This window comes from Rhincodon typus, chromosome 3 (genome assembly GCF_021869965.1).
Source record: "Rhincodon typus isolate 14 chromosome 3, sRhiTyp1.1, whole genome shotgun sequence".
Classification (NCBI taxonomy): Eukaryota; Metazoa; Chordata; class Chondrichthyes; order Orectolobiformes; family Rhincodontidae; genus Rhincodon; species Rhincodon typus.
This window is the reverse complement of record NC_063334.1, coordinates 30048657-30074129: the sequence shown is the minus strand read 5'-3', so window position 1 is coordinate 30074129 and position 25473 is coordinate 30048657. Positions and strand designations below refer to the sequence as shown.

The following is a 25473-nucleotide window of genomic DNA, read 5'->3' as shown; positions in this document are numbered from 1 at the left end:
GCCTCACATCTATCTAAATTAAACTTCATTTGCCATTCCTTGGCCCACTGGCCCAGTTGCTCAAGATCCCACTGTACTCAGATAAGCTTCTTCACTGTCCATTATATCAACAATTTTGGTATCATCCACAAACCTACTAACTACGCTTCCTATATCCTCTTCCAAATTGTTTGAATAAATGACAAACAACAGTGGACCCAGCACCAAACCTTGCAGAACACCGCTGGTCACAAGCCTCCAGTCCGAAAAATAACCCACGATCACCACCCTGTCTCACCATTAACCAATTTTGTATCAAATTGGCAAGCTTTCCCTGGATCCCATGTGATCTAACGCTAGATCTAGTTTGGGGCAGCGCAGTAGCTCAGTGGCTAGCACTGCTGCCTCACAGCACCAGGGACCCGGGTTCAATTCCACCCTCGGGCAACTGTGCAAGCTCCACACAGACATTCTCCCTGTGTCTGCGCGAGATTCCTCTGCGTGCTCCGGTTTGCTCCCAAGTCCAAACATGTGCAGGCTAGGTGAATTGGCCATGCTAAATTGCTCATAGTGTTCAGGGACGTGTAGATTAAAGGATGGGGTCTGGGTGGGATGCTCCGAGGGTCGGTGTGGACTTGTTGGGCCAAAGGGCCTGTTTCCACACTGTAGGGATTCTAATGATTCTACTAACCAGTTTACCATACGGAACCTTGTTGAAGGCCTAACTAAAGTCCAGTTGGACAACACCTACCACACTGTCCTCATCTACCTTCTTGGTCGCATCCTCAAAATCAATCAAGTTTAAGAGACACTGTTTCCCACACACAAAGCCATGCTGACTATCCTTAATCAGTCCCAGACTCTCTAAATGCACGTAAATCCCGTCTCAGAGTCTCCTCCAACAGGTTATAGACTTGCTCACCAAGCTGGTGTCTTTGGTTGCGGATGTTTCGTCACCCTAGTAACATAGTCAGTGCGCCTCCGGTGAAGCACTGGTGTTGTCCCGCTTGTTATTTATATGTCTCAGTTTGCTGGGGTGGTTGGCATGCCAGACCTCTAGGAATTCCCTGGCATATCTGTGTCTGGCTCGTGCTATTATGGATGTGTGGTCCCAGTTGAATTGGTGTCCTTCTTTGCCCAAGTGTGCTGAAACCTATGAGAATTGGTCGTGTCTCTTGGTGGCTAGTTGGTTTTTGTGTACACTTACTGTCAGTTTTCTTCCAGTTTGGCCTATGCAATGTTTCTCAGTCTTTGCAGGGTATTTTATACATTACATTAGTTTTATTGATTGTGGGTATGGGATCCTTTACGCTCATCAGTAGCTGTCGCAGAATGGGTGCTGATTTGTGGGCTACCCTGATACCTAGGGGTAGTAGTCGTCTTGTAGTCATCTATGATATACCTCACGGTAGGGTGACTCGTGTGTCTGGACGTGTTGTGTCTTCTTGTTGTGGTCTGCCATGGAGGTAACAAAGGAAGACACGAATTCGACTGGGACAATACAGCCATAATAGCACGAGCCAAACAAACAGACATGGCAGGGAATTCCTGGAGGCCTGGCATTCCAACTGGAACTCCATCAAACACACCAAACTGGACCCAATATACAAACCACCGAAAGACAGAACCAGAAGTAATGCCAACCATCCCAGCAAACCCAAGGCATATAAATAACAAGCGGGATTGAACACCAACGCTTCACTGGAGGCGCACTGATGATATTACTTGGCAGGGTGATGAAACTTCCGCAAACACACACACTGGCTTGATGAGCAAGTCTACAACCTCATCCACAACCGGAGCTACAAATCTTCTCAAAAGCTTTAAATCCTCTCCAACAACTTACCCAGTCAGAATCACCAGTCTACAGTTACTCGGCTTTGCTTGCTGCTTTCCTAAATAAAAGCACAACATGAGCCACGCTCCAGCCTTCTGAGAACACAACATGGAACTCATGCAGTGACATCCTCAGGCTAAAATGATTCTCTTCCAAAGCCATAAGCATCTTTCTTTCCATTCGTTGACAAGTTCACCATGTGATTCCCATTCCATTCAATTTTTTAGGGCTTCTTGATGCAACACTTGGTCTAAAGCTTGTTTGATAGCAATGGCAATCATTCTCAGCTCACCTCTACAATTCAGCTTTGCCCCCTTTTGGGCCAAGAGTTGTTCCGAGTTCCAGAATGAAGCTGTCTTGGCTGAACCTATACCGAAGTGAGCAGGTTGTCGCTGAATTACTTCCATTTGACAATCAATACTACCTTCCGTCACTGCAATCACACTGATGGGGTAGTTATTGGCTGTATTGGATTTGCCCAGAGTTTTGGTGACAAAACCAACCTGGGCAATTTTCCATATTGTCAAGTCGAAACCAGTGCTTTAGTGTCTCTGGAAAACGATCTTCAGTACGTCACAATCAGGATGCTGTCACAGACTTACCTGTATCCAGTGATTTCAACATTTGTCAGTATTGCACAAACTGAATTGGCTGGAGACGGTCAATGATGTGGGGGCCTCAAAACAATGTGACAATTGATCACCCAACTTCAAATTTCTGATTGAAAATAGGTGCAAATGGTTCAGCCCAGTCTTCTGCACCAACATACTGGGTTAACACTGCTTGTTTTTGGACCGTGCTGCTGTGATCATTTTCTCAATTATACACTACCATTCATAACTGGAATGTGGCAGGACTGCAGAAGTTCGATCTGACCCTGTCACAGGATGACCCAGCTTGTATGCTGCTTCCACATTTTAAGCAAATATCTAGCCATTTCGCATCTTCACCAGTTTAGCATTTCAACGATTTGTACATTTATACTGCCAGAATCCTGTGCTCCTCTATCCATTGAAATTTTAATTTAAGCAATGAGACCAAATATTTCCCTTACCAAACAAATCTTGGACTGTTGAAATACCTTATCAATTATATATCCATTTTGCAAGTTGATAAATATTATACTGCAAATATTCCCAGCCTTAAAGATGATTTACCAGGAAGTTGCTGGGAATGCAAGATTTGATATTTCGAAATAGACTGGAAAGGCTAGGAATTTTTTCCACTGGTGCACAGGAGATGGAGGGGTGACCTTATTGACGTTTATAAAACCACGAGGGGCATGAATAAGGTGAATGACAAGGGTCTATGCTCTAGGGTGGGGAAGTTCAAGACTGGAGTGCATTTTTTTTTTTTTTTTAAAAAAAAGTGGTGGATGCACATACAGTTACAATGTTTAAAAGACATTTGGATACGTTCATGAATAGGAAAGATTTGGAGGGAGATGGGCCAAGCACAGGCAGGTGGGGCTAGTTTAGTTTGGGAACATGGTCAGCATGGAGTGATTGGACCAAAGAGTCCGTTTCTACGCTGTACTATTATTCTTTCCAATTTGGCACTGGCAGTCTGTGGTATTTGTCAAAGTGCTCCACATATATTATGTCTTGATTTCCCAAAAGCCCCATCTGTATCAACTCTCTCACTTCTAAGAATTCAATGAAAATAACCAAGCACAGTTCTTCATTTTCACTTCCATGCTATTTATTATTTTGGAAAAGTTTGGAGCTACAGGGAAAAGGTAGGGTGCAGGACCAAGCAAGTTGTTCTTGCAGTCAGCTCGGACAAGACAGGGTAATTGCCTTCCCTGTACCAAACCCATTCTTTAATTATATTTGGGACTTTAAAGGAAGAAAATGTACAAGAGACTTTTCCTGACTACTGATATTAAGCAGAGTGGTCTGTACTTGCCCAGAGATCTGATTTTGCTTCTTAAAATATAGCAATCACATTAGGAAAAGGACTGGCAGATAGCTAATGAATATTGTGTACATCTAATAATGCCCACTATCTTCTTGCCTAAATTGTCTTAGACTGCATCAATGTAATCCATCCAAGCATCCTGCACTTTTTTTTTTTTTAAGTTTAACCTACGTCTTAAATGAGATACCATTTTGAATTCATCTTTTGTTGTCATGGCATCTGATAACATGTCTTAAATACTGAAATAAGTATTTAATCGTCCTACCATTTCATTATTATGTACAATTATTCTCAGCACCCCTGTCTTTCTTACCTCCCAATTTTCCTTCATATACTAAATGGAAGATTATTATTTTTGTTTTGCATTTCTTAACAGTTACGAGCTCATCTTGGCTTACACTTTTTGACTCATCCCTAGTCTTTGCATCTCTCACTTTGCTCTATTCAGCTGTCCTTTTGCATGTTTATGCCTCTCCCTTCTCTTTATTCATAAATGGTATCACATGTGGGTTTCATTGCTTAAAGCAGAAGTTACTTCTCGTGGTTGTGTTGGAAATCTCTAAATATTTCAATTGCTATTCTATACAATCTGCCAATTTTGTTGTTCATTTTATTTTCTATTCTATACTTAGATATTCAGCTTTCCTCCAATTCAACACCCTGGTATATGTTCCTCTAAATTATCCGAAACCATATATCACTGCCATTATTACCAAAATATTTACTCCTCTATCAGTTTGTTTTGTATTAGCAGGCTCTTGCTGGGAATGTTGAATTCAATTAGGAAGTAGTCCTGTACATACAAAAGATTTTACATTCCCCATCCTTCTAACCAACCCTCTAAACCAAATAATTTCAGGGCAGTTGAAATGTCCCTTACTTATTCTTCTGCAATGTTTGCTACACATTTCTCCAATTTGTTTAGTGATTTTCAATGAATGAAACCAGGCGAACAGAAAGTTGCTCAAATGCAGAATCTTAAGATATTCACTTTTTTGTCAGCCTTCACACTAGTTATTTCCCAGGCAGCTAAGACAAGAAATAGTAACAAGAGCAGGCCATTTGGCCCCTCAAGCCAGCTCCATCATTCAGTAGGATCATTGCTGATCCAACATTCTTCACGGCCAATTTACTGCCCTTTGCCTGTAACACACTATTCTTCTACTGATCACAAAAATCAGTCTCTCAGCCTTAAAATATACACTTGGACTCTGCTACCACAGTTCTATGGCAAGGGGTTCAACAGATTCTCAATCCTCAAAAGAAATTCCTCCTCATTTCACTCTTGAATTGGCACTCCTTTATTCTAAGACTATGCACTTTGGTCCTGGACTCCCCTATGAAGGGAACATGGCTAAGAGTCAAACAGCACAAAACAAAGTGCATTCCATGCACACCACATCACTATTCCAGCACCAAAAGTGCACATCAAATGGTACAGGATAAAATAAAGCAATTGAGCAGGTGGTGTTTAACCCAGATTTTTTTTTATTATTCATTAACGGGATGAGGGCGTTGCTGGCTAAGCCAGCATTTATTGCCCACCCCTAATTGCCCAGAGGGCAGTTCAGAGTCAGAGTCAATCACATTGTGGTGGGTCTGGAGTCACATGTAGGCCCGAACAGGTACAGATGGCAGTTTCATTCCCTAAAAGGACATTAGTGAACCAGATGGCTTTTTCTAACAATCGACAATAGATTCACGGTCATCATCAGACTTTTAATTCCAGATTCCACCATCTGCCATGGCAGGATTCAAACCCAGGCCCCAGAACATTATCTAGGCATCTGGATTAACAGTCCAGCAATAATACCACGAGGCCATCGCTCCCCCACTGCAACAAACTTCTACCATAATAGCCCCTTGTGTTCAGTGGTACAAACAGTTCAAAATCCAGATCAGTACTCGCCATTCAAAATCAAGTACTTCAGTTAAGAGGAAACACTACACAAGCCTTCTCACTTATTATGCCTGCTTCAGAGAATCAACTGGATTTTAAATAGACTGAAGTTAGAATAGTTAATATGATATCTTGCTGTCAAGTTGGAGTTGTTGGTTGGTTCAATGAGCTGACTGGTTTCCCTTCTGGGTGACATCATCTGTTGTTCTGTTCTGCTCTGAATTTAAAAGTTCCGGTCTGTCATGGTCAGCATGCTGGTTTCTCGTTTTGTACCGTAGTGGTACGTATATTGGGGTTTATTTGAACATGTTTGTTAATTGCATCGGTGGTTGAAAACCAGGCCTCCAGGAATTCTTATGCTTGTCTTTGCCTCGCTTCTCCTAGTACAATAATCTTATCCCAGTCAAATTAATGTTAGTGTATGTTGGAGTGTATTGAAATGAGGGAGAGTTGGTCGTGCCATTTTGCTGCGAATTGGTGTTAGTGTACCTTGGTGGCGAGTTTCCTGCTTGTCTGTCTTATGTATTATTTCTCGCGGTTGCTGCATGGTATCTTGTATATCCCATTTGACCTGCTCATTGTGGGTACAGGGTCGTTCTTCTTTGAGTGTAACTGGAGAAGTGCGGCTGTTGTTTTGTGTGCTGTCCTTATTCCAAGAGGTCGTAGGAGTCTTGTAGTCAGTTTTGATGTGTTTCTAACATACGGTAGGATAGCCAGAGTATTGAGGCATACAGTGTCATCTTGGTGTTGTCTACTTGCCAGGCTTTGGCGGACAAAGCTGTTAGGATAACCATTGTTTGCAAAGATTCTGTATAGGTGTTCCTCTTTGTTTTTGCGCAGCTCCAGGGTGTTGCAGTGAGTTATCACTGAGGGTCAGAAATACAGGGAAAATTGGCAAAAGTTGCCTACGAACAAGGAGTCAACATGATGAAGCTACCAAACAAGACTACTTATGTGCCAAACAGCATAGCAGCAAGTGAAAGACAAGGCAAAGCAATCCCACAATCAGATCTAAGCTCTGTAGTCCTGCTACATCCAGACATGAATGGTGCTGGACAATTAAACAACTCATTGGGAATGGGGATATTTGTGGAGCCACCGCCTCCAATAGTGGAAGAGCCAGGCACATTAGCGCTAATGATATGGACAGACATTTACAACTATCTTCAGACAGAAGAGCCAAGAGGATGATCCATCTCTGCCTCCTCCAGTGGTCCCAGCATCACAGATGCCAGTCTTCAGGCAACTCAATTCCCTGCACAGAATATCAAGAAATTGTCAGAGGCATTGGATTCTGAAGGTGTCACCAATAGTGCTACCAAGCAGCACCAGCTCCTTAGCACCAAACTGCTCAAAATGTTGAGTTTTGTTTCTGCAGATGCCATTCACCTCCTGACCTCATTACAGCCTAGGTTCAAACATGGACAGAACAGCTGAATTCCAGAGGTGAGTTGAGAGTGACAGCCTATGGTATCAGGGCCACATCCAAGTGAGTATGGCTTTTTTTTTGGTGGGGGGAGGGGGGGGGGGAACCCTCCACTGATTAGAGTCATACATGGCACACAGGAAGATGGTTATGGTTTTGGTTGTCGGTTATGGTTTTGGTTGTCATTCATGTCGGCACCAGGACTCTGAGGATTTCCTCAGGATAGTGCCCTAGGCCCAAATCATCTTCAGCTGTTTCAATGATGTTCCCTCCATCATAGAGTCTGAATTGTGGATATATACCGATGATTTCAAGTGTTCAGCACCATTTGCGACTCCTCAGATACTAAAGCAGACCATATTCAAATGCAACAAGATCTGGACAATACCCAGGCTTGGGGCAACAAGTAGGAAGAGCAAATAACATTCGTGCCAAACAAATGCCAATGACCATCTCCAGAGATAATCTAACCAGCGTCCTTTGACATTGAACGGTGCTACCATTACAGAGTCCTCCATTCTCAACAGTTTGGGTGGGTGTGTTTGGGGTGGGGGGGGGCGGAGAAGAGGGGAAGGGGGGTGCAGGTGGTGTTATCATTTAACAGAAAATTAGGGGTCTACCCACAGCACTAACTGTAGTGTTTCACAAAGGCAGCTTATCACCACCTCCTCCAAAGCAACTATGGACAGACAAATGCTGGCTAACCAGGGATGCCCACACCCCACGAGTGAATTTAAAAAGCAATACCAACAAGAACAGGTAGTGGAATTGAGTGACACCTTGGAAACTACAGTGAACTACATAAAATGTATTCAGACTGAAGACAGCCAGTGAAACTTAATTCACTCAGGTGTAAAGCACAGCAATTCAGACAATAAACTGAATGGATCAAATACTCCATGAATTTTTTTATAAAACACAGCCTTGGATAAAATTAAGTCACAAGTAATACAGACACTGTGTTGAACATATCTAAATGTTGCAAAGAGGATCATTCAAAATCCATTTGCCCAAAAAGTAACTATTTCAGGGGTCATGATGCAACTGTATGTCACTCCAATCAGAATACAATTTGAAAACTATACTGAGTTCTGGTTGCTAAGAATCAAAGACAACATTCAGAGTGTGCAAAGAGGTATGAGAATCAATCCCTAGTGATAATGTCCCAAGATCAAGAGTAAACTCTCACCTTTCTGAAAGATAATCTTAACATATACAGGAGATAATAAACAGAATGGAAAGTTGCCTCAAATCAAATTGAGAACAGAATAAAAAAGGTCACGTATGCAATCTACTGAATGATTAATAGTTAGGAAGTTATTTCTTCTTTGTGCACCAAGCACTAATGAGGGTCCAAATAGAGGTAGTGAAGCCCAAGCGCTGATTAATTTGACAATTAGGGACCTTTCCTCACACATTATTGATCTCAGTAAATCTGGTAGAAATTTAGAAATGCAAGAAAAAAGCATTTTACTTGGAAGGCGCTCATCGGTTAAGGTGAAAGTACTGTAAACAGTGTTATTTCAAATCAAAATCAATAAATTCTTGTAGGTACATGAACTGAACAATGATTTTGAATCTGCTAATTTCATAATTATCTTCTGTTCCTGCTATCAACTCCTTTCCCAAATCACCAACTCCATCCCTATCCCTCACAACTGTTTGATGCTGAGCCAGACTGCAGTCAGAAGGGGGCACCAGTGCCTGATAGCAAGCTTTCCATCACTGTCATAACAAACTCAAGCATTGACAAGCAATATCTGTGGCTCAACAGTTTTGTTTTTGAAAAGCTAATGCCTTACAAAATGTTTTCTACTTTTAGGTAGGACACAATTTAAACTACAGGTGGCCCATTAGAAGATGCAACAAAGTAAAGATTCACAACAGAATTGAGAGATTGAAAGATCTGCAGCCTGCATCCCCAAAAGGAGTATTTTTAGCATTTTAAAAGTATAATGGCTGAGCCAACTCCTTTAAACATATGGAGGCAAAATAACATGGCTACTGTATATCCTACGATGCTCTTACATCAGTGATCCAAGTAGTTAATAACATGATGTTCTCTTCAACAGAATCCAGTATCAAGACCCAGCAGCAGGAAATTTGTGATTAGCACACTTGTACCCTGGATGACATTTCTTTTCTTGTAAAAATTGTGGGGATAGAACAGAAATAGAAAAACAAACTTTAAGACATTTTGGGTACCCACACCATTATCTCTGATACCTCGAGCCTCCATTCTTGGCTGTTTATTTCTAGGCCATAAACTGCCCCACAGCACCATCAAAAACATAACAAGAGCATATATTCATACACAACATTATACCAATGGAAAGAGTAGACAGGGATATGGGCCAAATGGGATTGGATTATTTTAGGATATCTGGTCAACATGGGCAAGTTGGACCGAGGGGTCTGTTTCCATGCTGTACCGCTATGATTTTAGATACTAACAATATCCAGTTCTACTTCAATACCATCTCCTTAAACCCCTCTACATATCCTCGGACAATTCATGCAACATCCAAGACAAACAGAAGTTTCTTCCAATTAAACATGGGAAGACTGAACCAATATCCACTTTTAACTCAATTCACTAACTCCTGACACCATCCCACCCAACTGTTCAAGATCAAAAGGTGTCAGATTTGACCCGGACAAGCTTCTGACCACACAGATATCTCATTCAGAGCCTAGTTCCATCTCTGTGACACCACCCAATTCCATGCCTGCTTTGGTTCATATGCACCTGAAACCCTCACTCAGCACGTATTTGGATACCTTTAGATTTGACTTATCCAACACAATCCTGACGAGCCTCCTACAATCCACCCTCCATAAGCCAGAGGTCATCCAAACTTTCAGTTGCCTACATACTTCGAGTCCTCCTCACACATCAACCTTGTGCAACCCTGACTTAATACTTGATCCTGCTCTTCCCTGCTTAAATTTTAGAATTCTCATCCTTGCTTACAAATCTCGGTAAACCCCATCCTTAATCCTCTCCAGCTCCATAATCTTTTGAGAATCCTAATTCTGGCCTGTTGAGCAACCTCAATTTTAAGCCCTCCAAAGTGTGAAACTCCCTTACTAAAACTCTCTACCTTCCTTTCTTCCTTTTATCATATTCTTGTAAACCTCAACTTTATGACCAAGCTTTTGATCTTCTGCCCAAGTATCTTCTGTGCAGCTATGAAACTTGGGTTTACAACTCTCCGAAGAAAACGTGATTACGTTCACAATACTACATAAATGTACCTTGTTGTCAGACTGAACATGTTAACTTAAGGTATCTGAAACTGAACTTAAAGATCAAACAAAATTTCAAACTATCCTTTTGTGCCAACGTACCTACTCTTCTCTGAACTAGCCTTGCTAGCTTCCATCCATCTTTTGTTACCCTTTTCTTGGATTCTTTTATTTTTAGTTCTGATGTTACATTTAGAATGTCAGACACAGACATGTCACCAAAACGGAAATCTGGATAGGTTTCAGCTATTTGATGTCAATGCGCATGTAGCGCACACAGTACCTTCAGTTCACGTGTGTTGAGAATGCATACATGATTTTATTAGGGTCATAGAATCCCTACAGTGTAGAAGCAGGCCATTTAGCCCATCAAGTCCATATCAATCTTCCGAAGCGCATCCCACCCTGACGCACCCCCTATCCTATCCCTGTAACCCTGCATTTCCTATGGTTAATCCACCTAACCTGCACATCTTTGGGTTGTGGGTGCAAACTGCAGCACCTGGAGGAAACACACATACAGACACAGGGAGAATGTGCAAACTCCACACAGATAGTTGTCAAAACATGGAATCGAACCTGGGTTCCTCGCACTGAGAGGCAGCAGTGCTAACCACTGAGCCACCATGCCGCCCCCATTCTATGAACATTAAAATAAAAACAAAGAACTGTACGTGCTAGAGATCAGAAATAAAAAAGTGCTGGAGAAATGCAGAGCATTTGTAGAGAGAAGACAGTCTATGTTTAGAGTCCAGCGACCCTTGGTCAGAAACGTTCACTCCATTTTCCTCTTCAGATGCTGTCAAGACGACTTGCACTTCTCCAACACTTCATTTTTTTTTTTAAAATTCTATCAACTCCCTCAAGCTAAGTTAAAACCAAAAGGCTTTTCTTCTAAAGCATTTAAATGCTTCAATCCTCCAGATGTTTAACCATAATGAAAAGGCCATATCTGTTCATTTTACTTTATTTTTGACCGTGGAGTGAATTGGGAAGAAGACTGTTTTACAACAAAGACTGAGGAAGGAATTAGTGTACTACTAAAAGGCAAGTTACTGAAAGCATACAATGGAAGTAATCTAAGAGGGGATGGCCTGAAACTGGAGTACAAACACAAAAGGAGATTTGGTCAACAATAGGTTGATAAGTGGTCTGAGGAATTGGTGATCATTTGCAGATGCCAAAGGTCAGCCTGATGACAACTTTGACTGGTTCCTGGATAACTGAATTTATTGTTCACATGCACAAACTAATGAGAAGTCTTTGAACCTCTGGAAGAGGGAGTGGTGCCTCCTGGGTAAAAATATCTAGTCTGATAAAAGCCAGTTTATTTTCTCCCACTAGTTGCTATATGCTAGGCCCTCTATCTAGTAACTTTGCAGTTTGTTTACCTGCAAAGTGAAAAAAAGACTGGAGAAAGCAGACTGAAGAACACCAAGTCCTGGCAAGCAAAAACATTATCTCAATAAATTCAGTGAACTGTGCTGTTGAATTGACATTCCCAGTTTCTTTTGCCCCTCCACCCCATAAAACAATTTTTTGTCTGTGTGCGCACATATGCGTGCGTGTAGGTTTTTCTCTTTGTTTTGGAGGGTTGGGGGGGGGAGGTGATTAAGAAGGGGGTTAGAATTTTAATTAGTAGTTATGGAATGGAAGTTCATAATTATTTACCTGTGATTAGAATCTATTAAGAATCACTATTCATTACAAATTAAGTACAGAAACTGGTCCATGTTTACTGTTAACCCGTATCTACCTGGCTGGTAGATTGGGTGATTCACGTAAAATTTTGAACCTCTGGATGACTCCGGGAACAGTCAGGCCTGATTGCCTGTGCACAATACAGGAACCATAAGTATTTAATTTGCATGAGCCTTAATGGATAATACCTTCGGTTTTCCCGTATTTAGCTGGAGGAATTTCTGTTTTGCAGTAGCAGGTATCAAAAAGAAGCTTATCACTGCCTGCCATGGACACTGATAAAAATTGAACCACCCTCTAACGTTACAGTACTCAAGTTACAGATATAAGAATGGCTCAGTGGTTAGCACTGCTGCCTCACAGCACCAGGTTCGATTACACCCTCAGGCGACTGTCTGTGTGGAGTTTGCACATTCTCCCCGTGCCCAAGTGCGTTTCCTCCGGGTGCTCCGGTTTCCTCCCACGGTCCAAAGATGTGCAGGCTAGGTGGATTGGCCATGCTGAATTGCCCATAGTGTTCAGGGAGGTGTAGATATGGGGGGGGAATGGGTCTGGGTGGGATGCTCAGTGTCGGTGTGGACTTGCTGGGCCGAAGGGCCTGTTTCCACACTGTAGGGATACCATGTTAAGAAATAGTTCCAAAACGGACATCTTATCCAGGTTGGAATCAAAGTAATTTCTGGGCATTGCTGTCCTGTTGGATCTGTAAACATCTAACTAAAATGACCAAAGACTAATGCCAAGTACCTGAATATCATTCTCAAGGCGCCAGATTGCTGGCAGCTTAAGTACATATTAGAAATTATTTTTAATTGATTCACCAATTTATAGTTGTTTTTTTGCCTCTGCTCAAGGCCAATGAGAAACAATATCAAACTCCATTTTTTGTCTTCTCATCACCTCTGCTGGGAGTGGTGAACCATGTTGTGGTACAATTCCATGGATATTAATATCCTTATAGGGCTAATATCGAAGGAGCAAATTTCATAGACTATATTAACCAGATTTTTTTTTTTAAATTTGGCTGGTCAACACCATAGGACACGAGAAGAATCTAATCACGCTACCACCTGACATCCAAGGAGCTGGGCTTTAAAATGGGCCATTGTAAAACAATTCATAGTTACAACAGCAATCATTATTCTCTTTTCTGGCCCATCAACTTTCAAGGTCCACAAATGATGGTTCTTCCTGTCCATTGGTACAGTTATTACAATCAAACACTTTTGTTGCAAATAAATGATGAGTCTCGGGAGTCACCAGTACACAGGTGTGGAGAGCTGCAGAAAGCACAAAAACATCCTACAACAGAGCAGGGATGAAACCCAAGCCTTTGAAAACCATTCTGGGTGCTCCAACTACTGACTCAGCCATTAAGCAAATAGCATGCAGAGCAAATTAAAAGTCAAATTCATGTCCCAAAGGTAAATCAAATGTTTCAACTCATTGAGTATTTGGGCATTGGAAGCTGCCATCGACAACCAGTTTATCTATCTTTCCCAAAGTTATAAATCACGAAATAATGAGGGGCGAATATGAAGAACACACTCAAAATGGTTTTAACAAAGGTAAGTTTCAAAGTTCAGAAATCATGGTCCAGTTCACTACACTTAGTGCAAGATCAAAAGATTAAAACCATAATGAATTACAGTGCACTTATAAAACAACACAATACATTGTTGAAATTAATTTTTACAACCACACTGTCTGCTGTGTCACCACAAAGTCAGAACTCAGTTCATACAAACAGGTAAGATTTTATGTACCCACAGTTAAAACTTATCAGCTTTTCAAAGCACAATGTGTTCACTTTTTAGAATGCACTGTACTATAATTTCTAACATTCAATTTTACTGAACATATTTCATTAAACATTGGTGTTTCAGATTAGTAAAATATTAGCTTTAAGTACAGTGAAAAATTTATCAGTAAGCAATGAAGCAAGTTTCATTTAGTTTTAGGTATTCAAAGTGCCATTACTAGCAGATTTGATAGGCAGATGGCAAGTACCTGTGGCTGGAGTAGAATTGCTCATGGTAGATGGGCCGTTAACAATACCAGCAGAAAGAAGCTCGTCAGATCCCCGCTGGAAAACAAAAAATATCAAATACTTCAGTAATTTGATTCATTTAACTCAGACCAGTGCAAAAATCATTGTTATTAACAAATGTACTAAGTGGAACCGATTTGCGTAAACAATCAAAGTTTTTATTTTATGCGCCCAAGGGATGTGGGCATCACCACATTTCTTTGCCCACTCCCAATTGCCTAGAAGGCACTTAAGTTAACACATTGCTGTGAGTCTGCAATCAAATGTAGGCTAAATGAGCAAGAATGGCAGATTTCCTTCCCTAAAGTACATTATTAAACCACATGGATATTTAAAACCATATTGGGATCATGCTTGCTCAATGCTTGGAACAAACTTAAAATTGATAAGATATTTATCAAGTTACCAACATATTTCTAAAAGACTAAGAGCACCTCTTTTCAATCTTCGATATAAACAATTTGGTAATCAAAATCTCAACAATTTTATCCAAAACTACATTGCCTGAAGCGCAATGCTGCCTCTCAATATACCTTTTGTATCTGAACTGCACCACATTCCAACCAGGAGTATTCGAAAGATTGATTTTCTTTCATGACAAGCTTGAGAACACAGGCTGCTGAATGAGTATGCTAACACAGGGTAGACAGCATCCAACACTTATTCAAATTTCAGTTAAGCAAATAGCAAAGACTTTATTTATATGTCATTTTGATAAAGAGACAGGAAGAGTGCTGGAGTTTTCTTTTAAATTAGAAGAGTTATTCCCTTCTTTACAACCCCTGGCCTCGTGTCCTTCCAATTTCAAAAGGTAAAACCATGATAACCTGATCACATTATCTTAGCTGATACAGCCATACAGACAGCCACAACGTGGAACATACAAGGATCATTTTGTTTTCCCTCTATCTGGGAGAGTAATTTGGTTTTGAATGTCTGTTCCTTCACAACAGGAATGTTGAAATTAACAACTCTAAGTATGTAGAATTATTATAAAGTAATAATAATTTGATAATATCAAATATGAAATTATATGCAGCATACAGTAACAATTTCAGGAATCCTTGGGGGCTTATGGTTAAGACCATCACTTGCAGATGGGCCCAGAAGGCTCGTGATTTGCTAACAGGTCACTGTCCAGTTAACAGATCCAAGCTGGACAGAGGCACCTAGCTATTCACTGTATCCATGCCTCTTCGTTAGGTCACCATTGACCAGACTCAACAGGACCAATAAATTCAGTGCAAGACCAGGTCAGAGGCTGGGAATATTCTCTCAAGTAACTCACCTCCTGACTCCCCAGAGCCTGTCCACCATTTACAAGGCACAAGTCAGGAGCGTGATGGAATAGTCCCCCATTTGCTTCGATAGGTGCTGCTTCAACAACCTAAGAACCTGCACAATCCATGACAAAGCAGCCTGGCTGATTGGCGCCTTGCCCTCTAACAGCCACTCCCTCCACCATTGATGCTCAGTAGCTCCAATGTGTACAATCTACAAGATGCACTCCAAAAGTTCACCCTAAGTCCTTCCAAACATACAACCACTTCTATCTAGAAGCACAAGACCAGCATTACATGGAAACATAACCACCACATGCAAGTTCCCCTCCAAGCCACTCGCCATCCTGCAATTGGAATTATATCGCCATTTATTCACCTTTGCTGGGATGAAGTCTCTTAGGGCATTGTGGGTCAACTGACATGTGGACTGCAACAGTTCAAGGAGGCAGCTGATCATCTTCTGAAGGGCAGCTAGGGACAGGCAATAAATGCTGGTCAGCCAGTGAAGTCTATATCCCAAGTGAATAAAAAAATCTAGTTTAATTTCAATTTCCAGTGTCAGCAGTATTTTTGCTTTAGTGTATTGCAAAAATATCTGGTGTATATCTCTTCAACAGAGTCTCCAACAAGCCAGTTTAACTCATACCCATGTTTATCAAAGTTAGTCATTTTACTTTAACCATTTGTCAAAAACAGTATGATGCTGAGATTTCACTAGACCTTGAATGGGGCTGAGCATTAACATGAAGTAGGGATGGATATCAATTTACGTTCTGCTTGACCCCATTCCCAATATGATCCATATTGGGGAAGCGGAGACAAAACAGATAATTGGTTGGAAAGGGTTTCGAAAAAAAAAAAAAATTCAAGGGTTTTCATCCTTAATTTAAAAATTCAGAGATGTTGACATCGGCATTCTGCCTAATGTCTTTGTCTGCACAGACCTCGGGTATGCATACGACCCTCAGAGTGGCAGTATGGCCAAGCAGCTTAGAAAGAACATTAGGAATGGTTAATAACCACAGCCCACCAGTCACCCCTAAGAAACTTGTGGCCAGCTGTCCTCTTGACTTACCACAGACCACCTAGTGCTGGTAGACCCACAATGCCATCAGGGATAGAGTTCCAAGATTTTGATACAGCAACAAAGGAAAGGCTATTGAGGCGGAACCTCCCTATTATAAAAGAGCACTCTGCATTTGAGAGAAGATTCCCATTCTTTCTTCAGCTTCTGCAATGCCTTTATCATGTCCAATCCCATTACATTCCTTACAATTATTCCAATCAGAGATAGTCCAGGTGGTTAAAACTCTTTCTCTAAAACAGCGATCTTCATGCTTCCACCTGTATCATGTTCCCTACATTCTCAACGACTTTCAGTTTAGATTTAAATCTAATTTAGACAAACAGGACATAAAATGTGTCATAGCATTCTCAATTTGGACAGCATACAACAAAAATCCAAGATTCAGTTAGTAATGCATCTCAAATATCATCAGTCTAACCACTTTGAGAAACTAAGAGATACATACTAATATGGCAAAATATGCCATTCTGCTGTATTCTGACAATTTATTGGACCTGAGCAAGGAAAACTTGAAGCCATATTTAACAATGCCATAGTCAAGAGAAGATGGTCAAAACTGAACAGGAGTCCAAACCTGTCATACATAATATTTCCAGTTTTATAAATGTCCTAAGAGTCTGGCAAAATTGACTGTACAAATATATCAGAAGCAAAAGAATTAACAACACTACATGGACTGAATTAGTGAGGTTATATTCAAGACTGAGCAACAATTTGAATTGTGCACAAGTGATAAAATTCCGATGAACTTATATTTAAGAGTTTAAGCTATCCCTTGCATCATATCAGCCATTGCAATAATCATACTAACACCTTGATAAGGGAAGCAGGCAAGGGAGTTGGGAAAACAAACCAAGATCACTTCCGTCACTGTGCTGCAGCATGTAGATGACTCTGCAAGTGCACACGCTCAAATACTTCATCCTCATTATGAAATAATAACAGGCTTACAGATCTTAAAGAAGAAACTGAACTGAAAAAGAAACAGTTACAAAACCTAGAAGATGCCTCCAATGATATAATGATGCATTATGATATGGTGCTGGTGCCTTACCAAATTGGAAAGTTTTTATTAGCTGCTCCCACAATGAGACACAAGATGCTAGAAGTTGCAAAACAAAGTCTCCAAGGTGAGATCCAAGCTTTGCAGACCCGTGCAGAGACACTTCAACAGGTGTTATCAAATCATCAAGTCCAACTCTGCAAGATTTGGAAACATTAACCTTGACGTTGGTGATAACTGAGGTGTTTATTGTCACGTTTCACTCAATTGTATGATTTAACTTCCCAAGTTGGACAGTTATTGCAGATTGCATGAGGAAGTAGTGTTTTTCTCACATAAGGCAAAGGAAGTGCCATCATTTTGTTAATGAGCATTGAACTGAATTTGAAGATTTCTGTCCTGCATCTCCACTTATTTGACGGAATCTTGATAAAATGAACAAAAATCTTTAAATTCAGTCCAATACTCATGAACAAAAACAATGACGGATTTTTTTTTGGTAAAAACAATGTGTTCTACTGCAATCTGCAACAGATGTCCAACTTGGGCTGTTGAATCATTCCATCCAGTGGACAGGACATCCTCAAAGCTTCCCTCAAGAAATGCAGTATATTAACTAACTAGCAGGAACCTCTAGCCGAAGAGTGCCCAAGTTGAAAAAGCATTGCAAAAGGTACAAACATGGAGCTTCTCTGACAGGTTCAACTCTAAAATAAGCACCAAGAGTGACAGGAGCATGCAAAATCTAGCACACCCCACCCATCCACCTCTTCAAATGCCACCTTCAGCAGGGTATCCTAATCCATCACTGGACTGTTTAATCACCTCAGAACCCACAAAACCAGAGTAGAAGGAAGTCATCCTCAATCCAGAGAGAATGCCAAACTAGACACAGGCATGTCGGTACGTGAAATGTTACATAATACAGAATAAAATGAAAAATCCTTTCATAGAAATACATACAAATAGATTCAAGGCAGAGAACAAAATATATTGACCAGTTTAACTGGGTCAAGTAACTATCAGTAGTCTGTAACTTGTTGAATTTTGCAACAGTCTTACGGAAGTTGCTAATTGGCACAGATTAGTCTTCAGCAGCCTCAAGAATATTTCAGCTAATCAAGGTTTTAACTTATCGACTATAACAGGTTCATTCCCTCAATACAAATTAAACTGCCATTAAAAAGATTGAAAAAAAGCTTTGTGATCAAAATTAATGCCTTGTTTGAATAATTTTTAGCCAACATTTTCCCAAGTGGAACATTGTTTATACTCAGTCAGCATAAATTCATTGACGCAGAGTTTGATGTTCAATCACTACAGAAGAATGTGCAGTGCCTTTAACAGGAACAGAACTTAAAAGTGTCAACTAAATACACTATCTGCTGCAAATATTTTGATGAGCATTTCAGAGAAATCCAATTTTCAGCTGAACATAGACCAAAGATACTTTTGTAAGCACTGTTCATAGCTCATAACTGAATACAACAGATTATTGCACTTCATTTAACTTACCTAGCATTAGCTTTTAAGATGGTGCTCATCTAACATTGCTGCAACAGAACAATGTGCTGGCATAGTTGTAACATTGCTGGACTTGTAACCCAGATACCTAGGCTAACGGTCAGAGGGCATAGGCTCAAATCCCATCACAGCAGCTGACGACGTTTTTAATGGTGCAGTAGTGGTGTCGGTGGTGTCCCTACATCTCAACTAGAAGGTCCAAGTTCAAGGCCTAACTACCAGAAGTATGTCACAATGTGCCTGAACAGGTGAATTAAAGAAGAATTATACGACATCTTGTGGCACAACTCAAACATTGTTACCCCTATACCAGAAGTTTGGGTTTAAGTCTAATGCCAATATTAATTAGCCCACGATGCAGTTTAGTAGGCTGATCATCAGCTCAGGATTTCTTCTACCATCTCCCCACAATTCCCCAAAAGGAAAGAAAAAGTGAGACAGACATAGGTAGAGAGACACCAACAAAAAAGTGTGACTTGCTGTTATAACTACATGAAAAGTTGGGAACAAGAAACATCTGGTTCAGAGTTCACTTTCAAATGTTCAACTTTTCTATCATATTTTAAATAAACCCACAACTTTGGCTTTTATTATGTAATAGTAGTAAACTAACAAGAAATGTAGGTTAGTTGTTTTTTGTTTTAGCATTGTTAACTAGAACAGATGTTCTGTTACTTCTTTTATCCTTATCTTCATGACATGCAAGTCCAGTTTTCCTTTTCATCACCATTTAACATACACCAAAATATACTGGCCCTAGCCAGCCATCCTTTCTAGTCCTGTGTCACTAAACTTATCCTTTCCAGATAGGCTTTTCCTTTTCCTGCCATTTTAAGACTGAAATATTGGTGTGACCCCTGACAACACACATCAGCTGCTTTCATGCTTCACTAAACCAAAGACCACTTTCATTGTGGCAGTCTTCACAACAAAATGATACATTAAACATAACATACACTGTGTCATACAACTTCACATCCAGTTGTTATATTTGACAAGGGCTGTGACACAGCTAAATTTAGTGGAAAGGATAGAAAAGTCAAGGGAGGGTTTGGGGCATAGAAGAGTGCAGATTGAGGAACTTCAACTGTTTTGTCAACATCATACTATAGTACTTTAAACAAATTTGCATGACTCAAGCTACTCTAAGAAGATTATAGTGAATAAACTTACCATGAGTGAAAAAGAACAGCCTAATGTAATACTACACCCAAGTAGAACAGTATTTAGTGTTTTTATTAACTGGCTCTTGGATCATGCGCAGCATTGCTCACAGCAAGATGAGCAATAATTTGACAATATGCCATTTATTTAGCCAATCAATAAGCCAAATACAGCATCAATGGCCATTTATCACACTGCTGTCTGCAAGACTTAGCTGTAGGCAAATTATCCATTACACTCAAGAATAAAAGTACCCGTTATGGACCAGACTAAACCCACTCAAAATGTATTAAAATTGTCTAGACCCTAACTTTTTCTTACTTTAAAGCATGGTATAAGGCATGGTATAAGGCATCATTCCAGACGCAATTCAACTGATCAAAACTACTTTATTTTAAGCAAAACACACTATTTTTACACTAGTTAAGATACAGACAAAATAAAAAAGAATTAGCTTAACTATAACTACCGAAATGCTTAACAAAATAATATATATTAACCACTATTAATTAACTGTTCCGCTATAGTAACTTGCCATAAACGTGCCCTTGGCAAAGGAAAATTCAGTAAAATAGGAAGGGAATAACAGCTTCTCCATCCTGCTTCAAGTTCCCAGCAACTGCAGAAAGCTAAAACAAAAAAAACCTGATCTGTGGGAGCTTGACCCCACCCATTCAAACTGCTTCTATCGTTATAATTTTGAAAAAACCCCGAGGCCTCACAACAAGTTTATTTTCTTGGCTTGGAACGTATCACAACTCCTTTGTCTCAACTTTCTTCATCTTAAAAAAGGAAAAATACACCTCTTACAGCCATAGTATCATCACATACCTTGGTAAAGTTCAGCTCTCAAGATCAAAACCGTTATCACAAATTGATAATCAAACAGCACTTGCTAAATGTGACCTCAAATTAAGTTGAGATGCACTTCGTGCGTACCATAAAATAAAAGCAGTTTACAGAGCAATGTCAGGCACCAGGCGAGACAGTGAATTCAACTTCTTTTCTCCACAGCTACCGATGGCATGGTACAAGCAGTGGCAGGCAACATGAAAAGCATTCAGAATTCAAAGAACAGCAGGATTTGAATTAATTTAATCAAATTATTCAGGATACTAAAGCATAATAGCCAATCTTTTATAGCAGAAATACAGACCCTACAATGTATTGATTCAGCTACCCGCAAGTACAATATGTATATAAATAATTCCAAACAGAATTTCTATTTTCAAACGACTTAAAATATCTCTCCTACAGTTCTGTCACAAATTTTATTAATGTGCCCCAACGATGATGGCACCACTAGGGAAAAAAAATAGCTGTATTAATACCAGATTTAGCGGACACATGTTGCATATCCTAAGAGAGAATACCTGTCAGAGTTGATAACAGCACTCAGAAGCTTATCAGTCATCCAAAAGAGGAAAAAAAGCAGAAAACAAATCCCAGCTAATGAGGCAAATTAACAAACAGATGGAAACAATTTAAAAAGTGAAGATGAAAGACTGGGGAAAGCAAACTACGTGGTGTAAGCCAGAAAGTTATAAAGTATGTTGTGTAAAATAGATAAATTGACCTTACTTGGTATGCTTGTCACTTGAATATGCAACCAAATACTCCAGCTGAAAAGATGAGACAAGCTCTCCATGATGCTTGCCTCAAAAAGACTGATTGGTTGTCACCCTAGAAACAAAGTCTCTCCAGAAGACGGCAACAGCTGCAGGATAAGCTAGTGTTGTGCCCACATCAAACTCAGGGAAGTTCATTGTCTCATGTATCAATTATTGAGAGGCACTCACACCAGCAGTAAGGAGACACTCCCAGCATCCTCACCCAAACAGATTCAAAAATGTGCTTTAAGCAGAAGTTCAGTTGAAACTAAACAGGTTTCTTCTGTTCAATTTTGCATGATTTGTTTTCAGAACCACAAAGTGGCACACACAAGTGAGAAATGGCTTTTATGTGGTATTGCTGAAATCAGCAGTAACTTGGAAAAACAAACAGTCTTTAAAGACGCTGAACTAAATACAACAGGAAAATAAGTATTGATTTTTTTTTATAAATCAACCGGCTCAGACATGTTCTGCCACCTCCAGAGCACAGGAGCTTCTCGCCTAAAGGTAGGGGCATTACCTTCGTGTCACAGGAGCCTTGAGCAAGTCTTTAAACACTTGAAAACTTGCTCTTCCTTTATTTCCTTCCCATTAAAGCTGTTCAAGACTCATTGATTACAACTGCATTTTAACACTAAATGTTACAGCACAATACTCCATCAGGCTTTGCTCATCGAAGGTAAGGTCATAAAACTAAGATTAACCCACCAGCCTGCCTAGATTCTGAAAAAGCTCATATCACCTCTGCAAAATGTTGTCCTTGAACAATGAAAACAATATATTAATTTAGCCTGCAGGGTAGCAAATACTGGCGATTCTTGTCTTTTTGCAAATCACCCCACTAAAAGTCGAATGCTAAGCTTTCAAGTCACTCATCAGAAAATGAGCATCTTTTGGGGTAACTCTGAAGCACTAGAACCTCAAGAGACAATGACTGCAAATCAGACGATCCTTGAGGAGAGGACTCATGCCCACTTCAAGCACAGAAGAAGACAGCAAGAGGTAAAATAGGCCTATACATCTTTTCCTTAAGATTATTGCTCACATAAGAGCCTAAGAGCTAGGAGCAGGAGCAGGAGTAGGCCGTCCGGCCCTTCGAGCCTGCTCCGCCATTCAATAAGATCATGTCTGATCTTTTCGTGGACTCAGATCCACTTACCCGCGATCTCGCCGTATCCCTTAATTCCTTGATTGTTCAAAAAAAATCTACCTTATCTTTAAAAACGTTTACTGAAGTAGCGTCAACTACTCCACTGGGCAAGTTAGACACAAGCAGGAAAGTGCAAGAACAGGGAGAAATGAGCAGATAACTTGCTGTTAAGCAGATCACCAATGTTCATATTTGTTGTGCTGTCAGATGAAGCTGCTAATAGATTTTAGAATTTCCCTTTTTTAAAATTACACATTCATATTAGGAGGAAAGAATGCGAAATTAGGTCACAAATTAGACCAGCCATGATCTTACTGAATGGCAGATCTGGCTCAGGGGGCCATATGACCTACTCCTGCTCCTGACCCTAATGTCCATAGATGCACAGAGAAGGCAATAGTCTGGTATTTTCAGTTTAGAACTCATTATATATTGCTTGCTGTTTTGTTAATTAAATACTTAGTTCTGTCTACGAGTTATAAATATAAACTCATTTCTATTTGAATATATATGCAAGTTGCAAGCCTCACCATTCTTTGTTTCATTGTTGAATTTTACGGCTAATGAAAAGCAACCATTTGTCGTATGGAATATTCAAACAAATCAAACCAACAAGACAATCCTATAGGTGAGTCAATTACAAGACTATGATAGATCTAGCTTGAATATCTGCGAATTACCAAGAGGCAAAGCAAATATATGTTTCCCTGCTCTGCACAGTAACCCAATGGTGTGGTTTTAATAACCATGAATCCATTGTTAGTTTACTGTCCTCCAATAATTCAACAGTATCTTCTCAAAAAATAAATCAGGAACTGTGGATAGGCCAATTAACATTTTAGTAATCAAATAAGATAAAATCATAAAGAACACAATGCAAGCAACTTTTTCTTAAAAAAGAAGAAAAACGCTGCTCTTGGATAGTCTCACTCGGAGGCTACGGGAAAGAAGTTTCTCAGTGGAATAGCGAGGAGTACTTCCACGTTGCCGGAGTCAAGCATACTTCTGAGGCAAAGGAGACAAAAGTATCTTTCTAGCTTGGGTTGCACTGCACTCTATGCCAAAGTGTACTGGGCATAGTCAGAAATTCAAAGTAGATCATTCCTGCACTAATACCCCCCAACTTCATGAGCACAAAATGTAAAACTAATATAACTGTTCTGCAACATTAGAGATAGCAATGTCCTTTTATGGTGTACATCACGTGCACAATTATACTATAGATCCATGAGTCATGTTATATACTTTCAATCAATAAATATTTTACCATTGATGACGAGGAAACCTGGCGGCAATTCAAGAATCTTGATGGACAACACAACTCATTATCATTGATGTTAGCTCAAATTGTGAAAAAGAGTTGAACATTCACAAGAATTTAAAAAGTTGCAGATGTGATTATTGCCCATTGATTTAAATTACCACCTTTAGGCATCATAAAAAAAGATGGCTAAACATTAATTATATATAATGAGAGGGTTCTCCCACACCCTCCCAGGATGACCAATTACATTTGGAAAACTGGAATCTCTACCACATCGATACACTGGACTAAAAGAATATGGGCTGGGGAGATGGGAAAGAGAATGAGGCGGAAGTTATGGAGTGACATGATGCACGTTAAGAAAAATGTAGCATGTAGGCAAGTCACTTGTAAACTACAATCATTGCCCTGGAGATGACAACTCCTCACGTCAAAGTCACAAATGCGAATCAGCTCCCTTTCCCAAGCAGTTAATGTCACATTAATTAACTCATTATTTTAAAAATTTGCATAAATGCATGTTTGAGGATTAATGAAGTTGCTAAGATTGAGTAAACAGGTTCAAAGATTTCCTGTGCAGACAATTAAAAAGTGTATTCCTTCATGAAACACAATGATCCAACAAGGATGTGGGAAGGTTGATAGGCGGAACTTGAATCCGATCACGTCAAATTTTATAATATTAAGCTTAGCCTTCAGGGAGAAACTTCAGAAATGTCTAAAATTTTCTGCCCTGATTTTTAAATACATATTTTGCAGGATTCAGGTGTCCTGCTACTATAGCATTCATTGCCCATCCCTAATTGCCCTCAAGGTGGCAGTGGAGAGCTGCCTTTTTGAAATGCTGTACCCAAGTGTGTCAGCAAAACAAAATGTTGGCAAGGATAGAGTTCCAGGATTCTGACAGTGAAAGAACATCACGTCAGGATGATGTATGGCTTTGAAATAAGCTTGCAGGTGGAGCTGTTCCTACGCATCTGCCATCCAAGTCCTTCTTGGTAGTAAAGGGTCACAAGTGTGGACAGTTTTGTCTAAGAAGCACTGGTGAATTATTGCAGTGCATTTTGTAAATGTCATGAGAGTCAGGAGGAAGGAGTAAACATTGAGCCTGTCAGATGAAGTGCCAACCAAGTGTGCTGCTTAATCTTCAATAGTTTCCTTAGTGTTTTGGAGCTGAACTTATCCAAGCGAATGGCAAGTATTCCACCACACACTTGACTTGTGCGTGGTAAACATTGGTCAGGCTTTCAAGAATTCTTATTTTATTTATTCATTTTGTGGGATGTGGGTGTCACTGGCTAGCCAACATTTACCGCCTGTCCC

At 40.1% G+C, this 25473-nt stretch overlaps 2 protein-coding genes across 3 annotated transcripts in view; one reads left to right on the top strand and one right to left on the bottom strand.

The window, feature by feature from the left end:
- Positions 1–25473, bottom strand: part of ptbp3 (polypyrimidine tract binding protein 3) — a 78673-nt gene that overhangs the window by 50028 nt on the left and 3172 nt on the right. For both annotated transcript variants that reach the window (XM_048595149.1, XM_048595148.1), the window contains one exon: positions 14023–14098. In XM_048595149.1, coding sequence (XP_048451106.1) covers positions 14023–14047 — 25 coding nt within the window. In that variant the 5' untranslated portion in view covers positions 14048–14098. Of the gene's footprint in view, positions 1–14022; positions 14099–25473 lie in introns of those variants that run through there.
- Positions 22667–25473, top strand: part of LOC109914496 (sushi domain-containing protein 1-like) — a 56449-nt gene continuing 53642 nt past the window's right edge. Inside the window, exon 1 of the mRNA XM_048620174.1 lies at positions 22667–22738. Within this exon, the coding sequence (XP_048476131.1) occupies positions 22667–22738 (72 nt within the window). The remainder of the gene's footprint in view (positions 22739–25473) is intronic.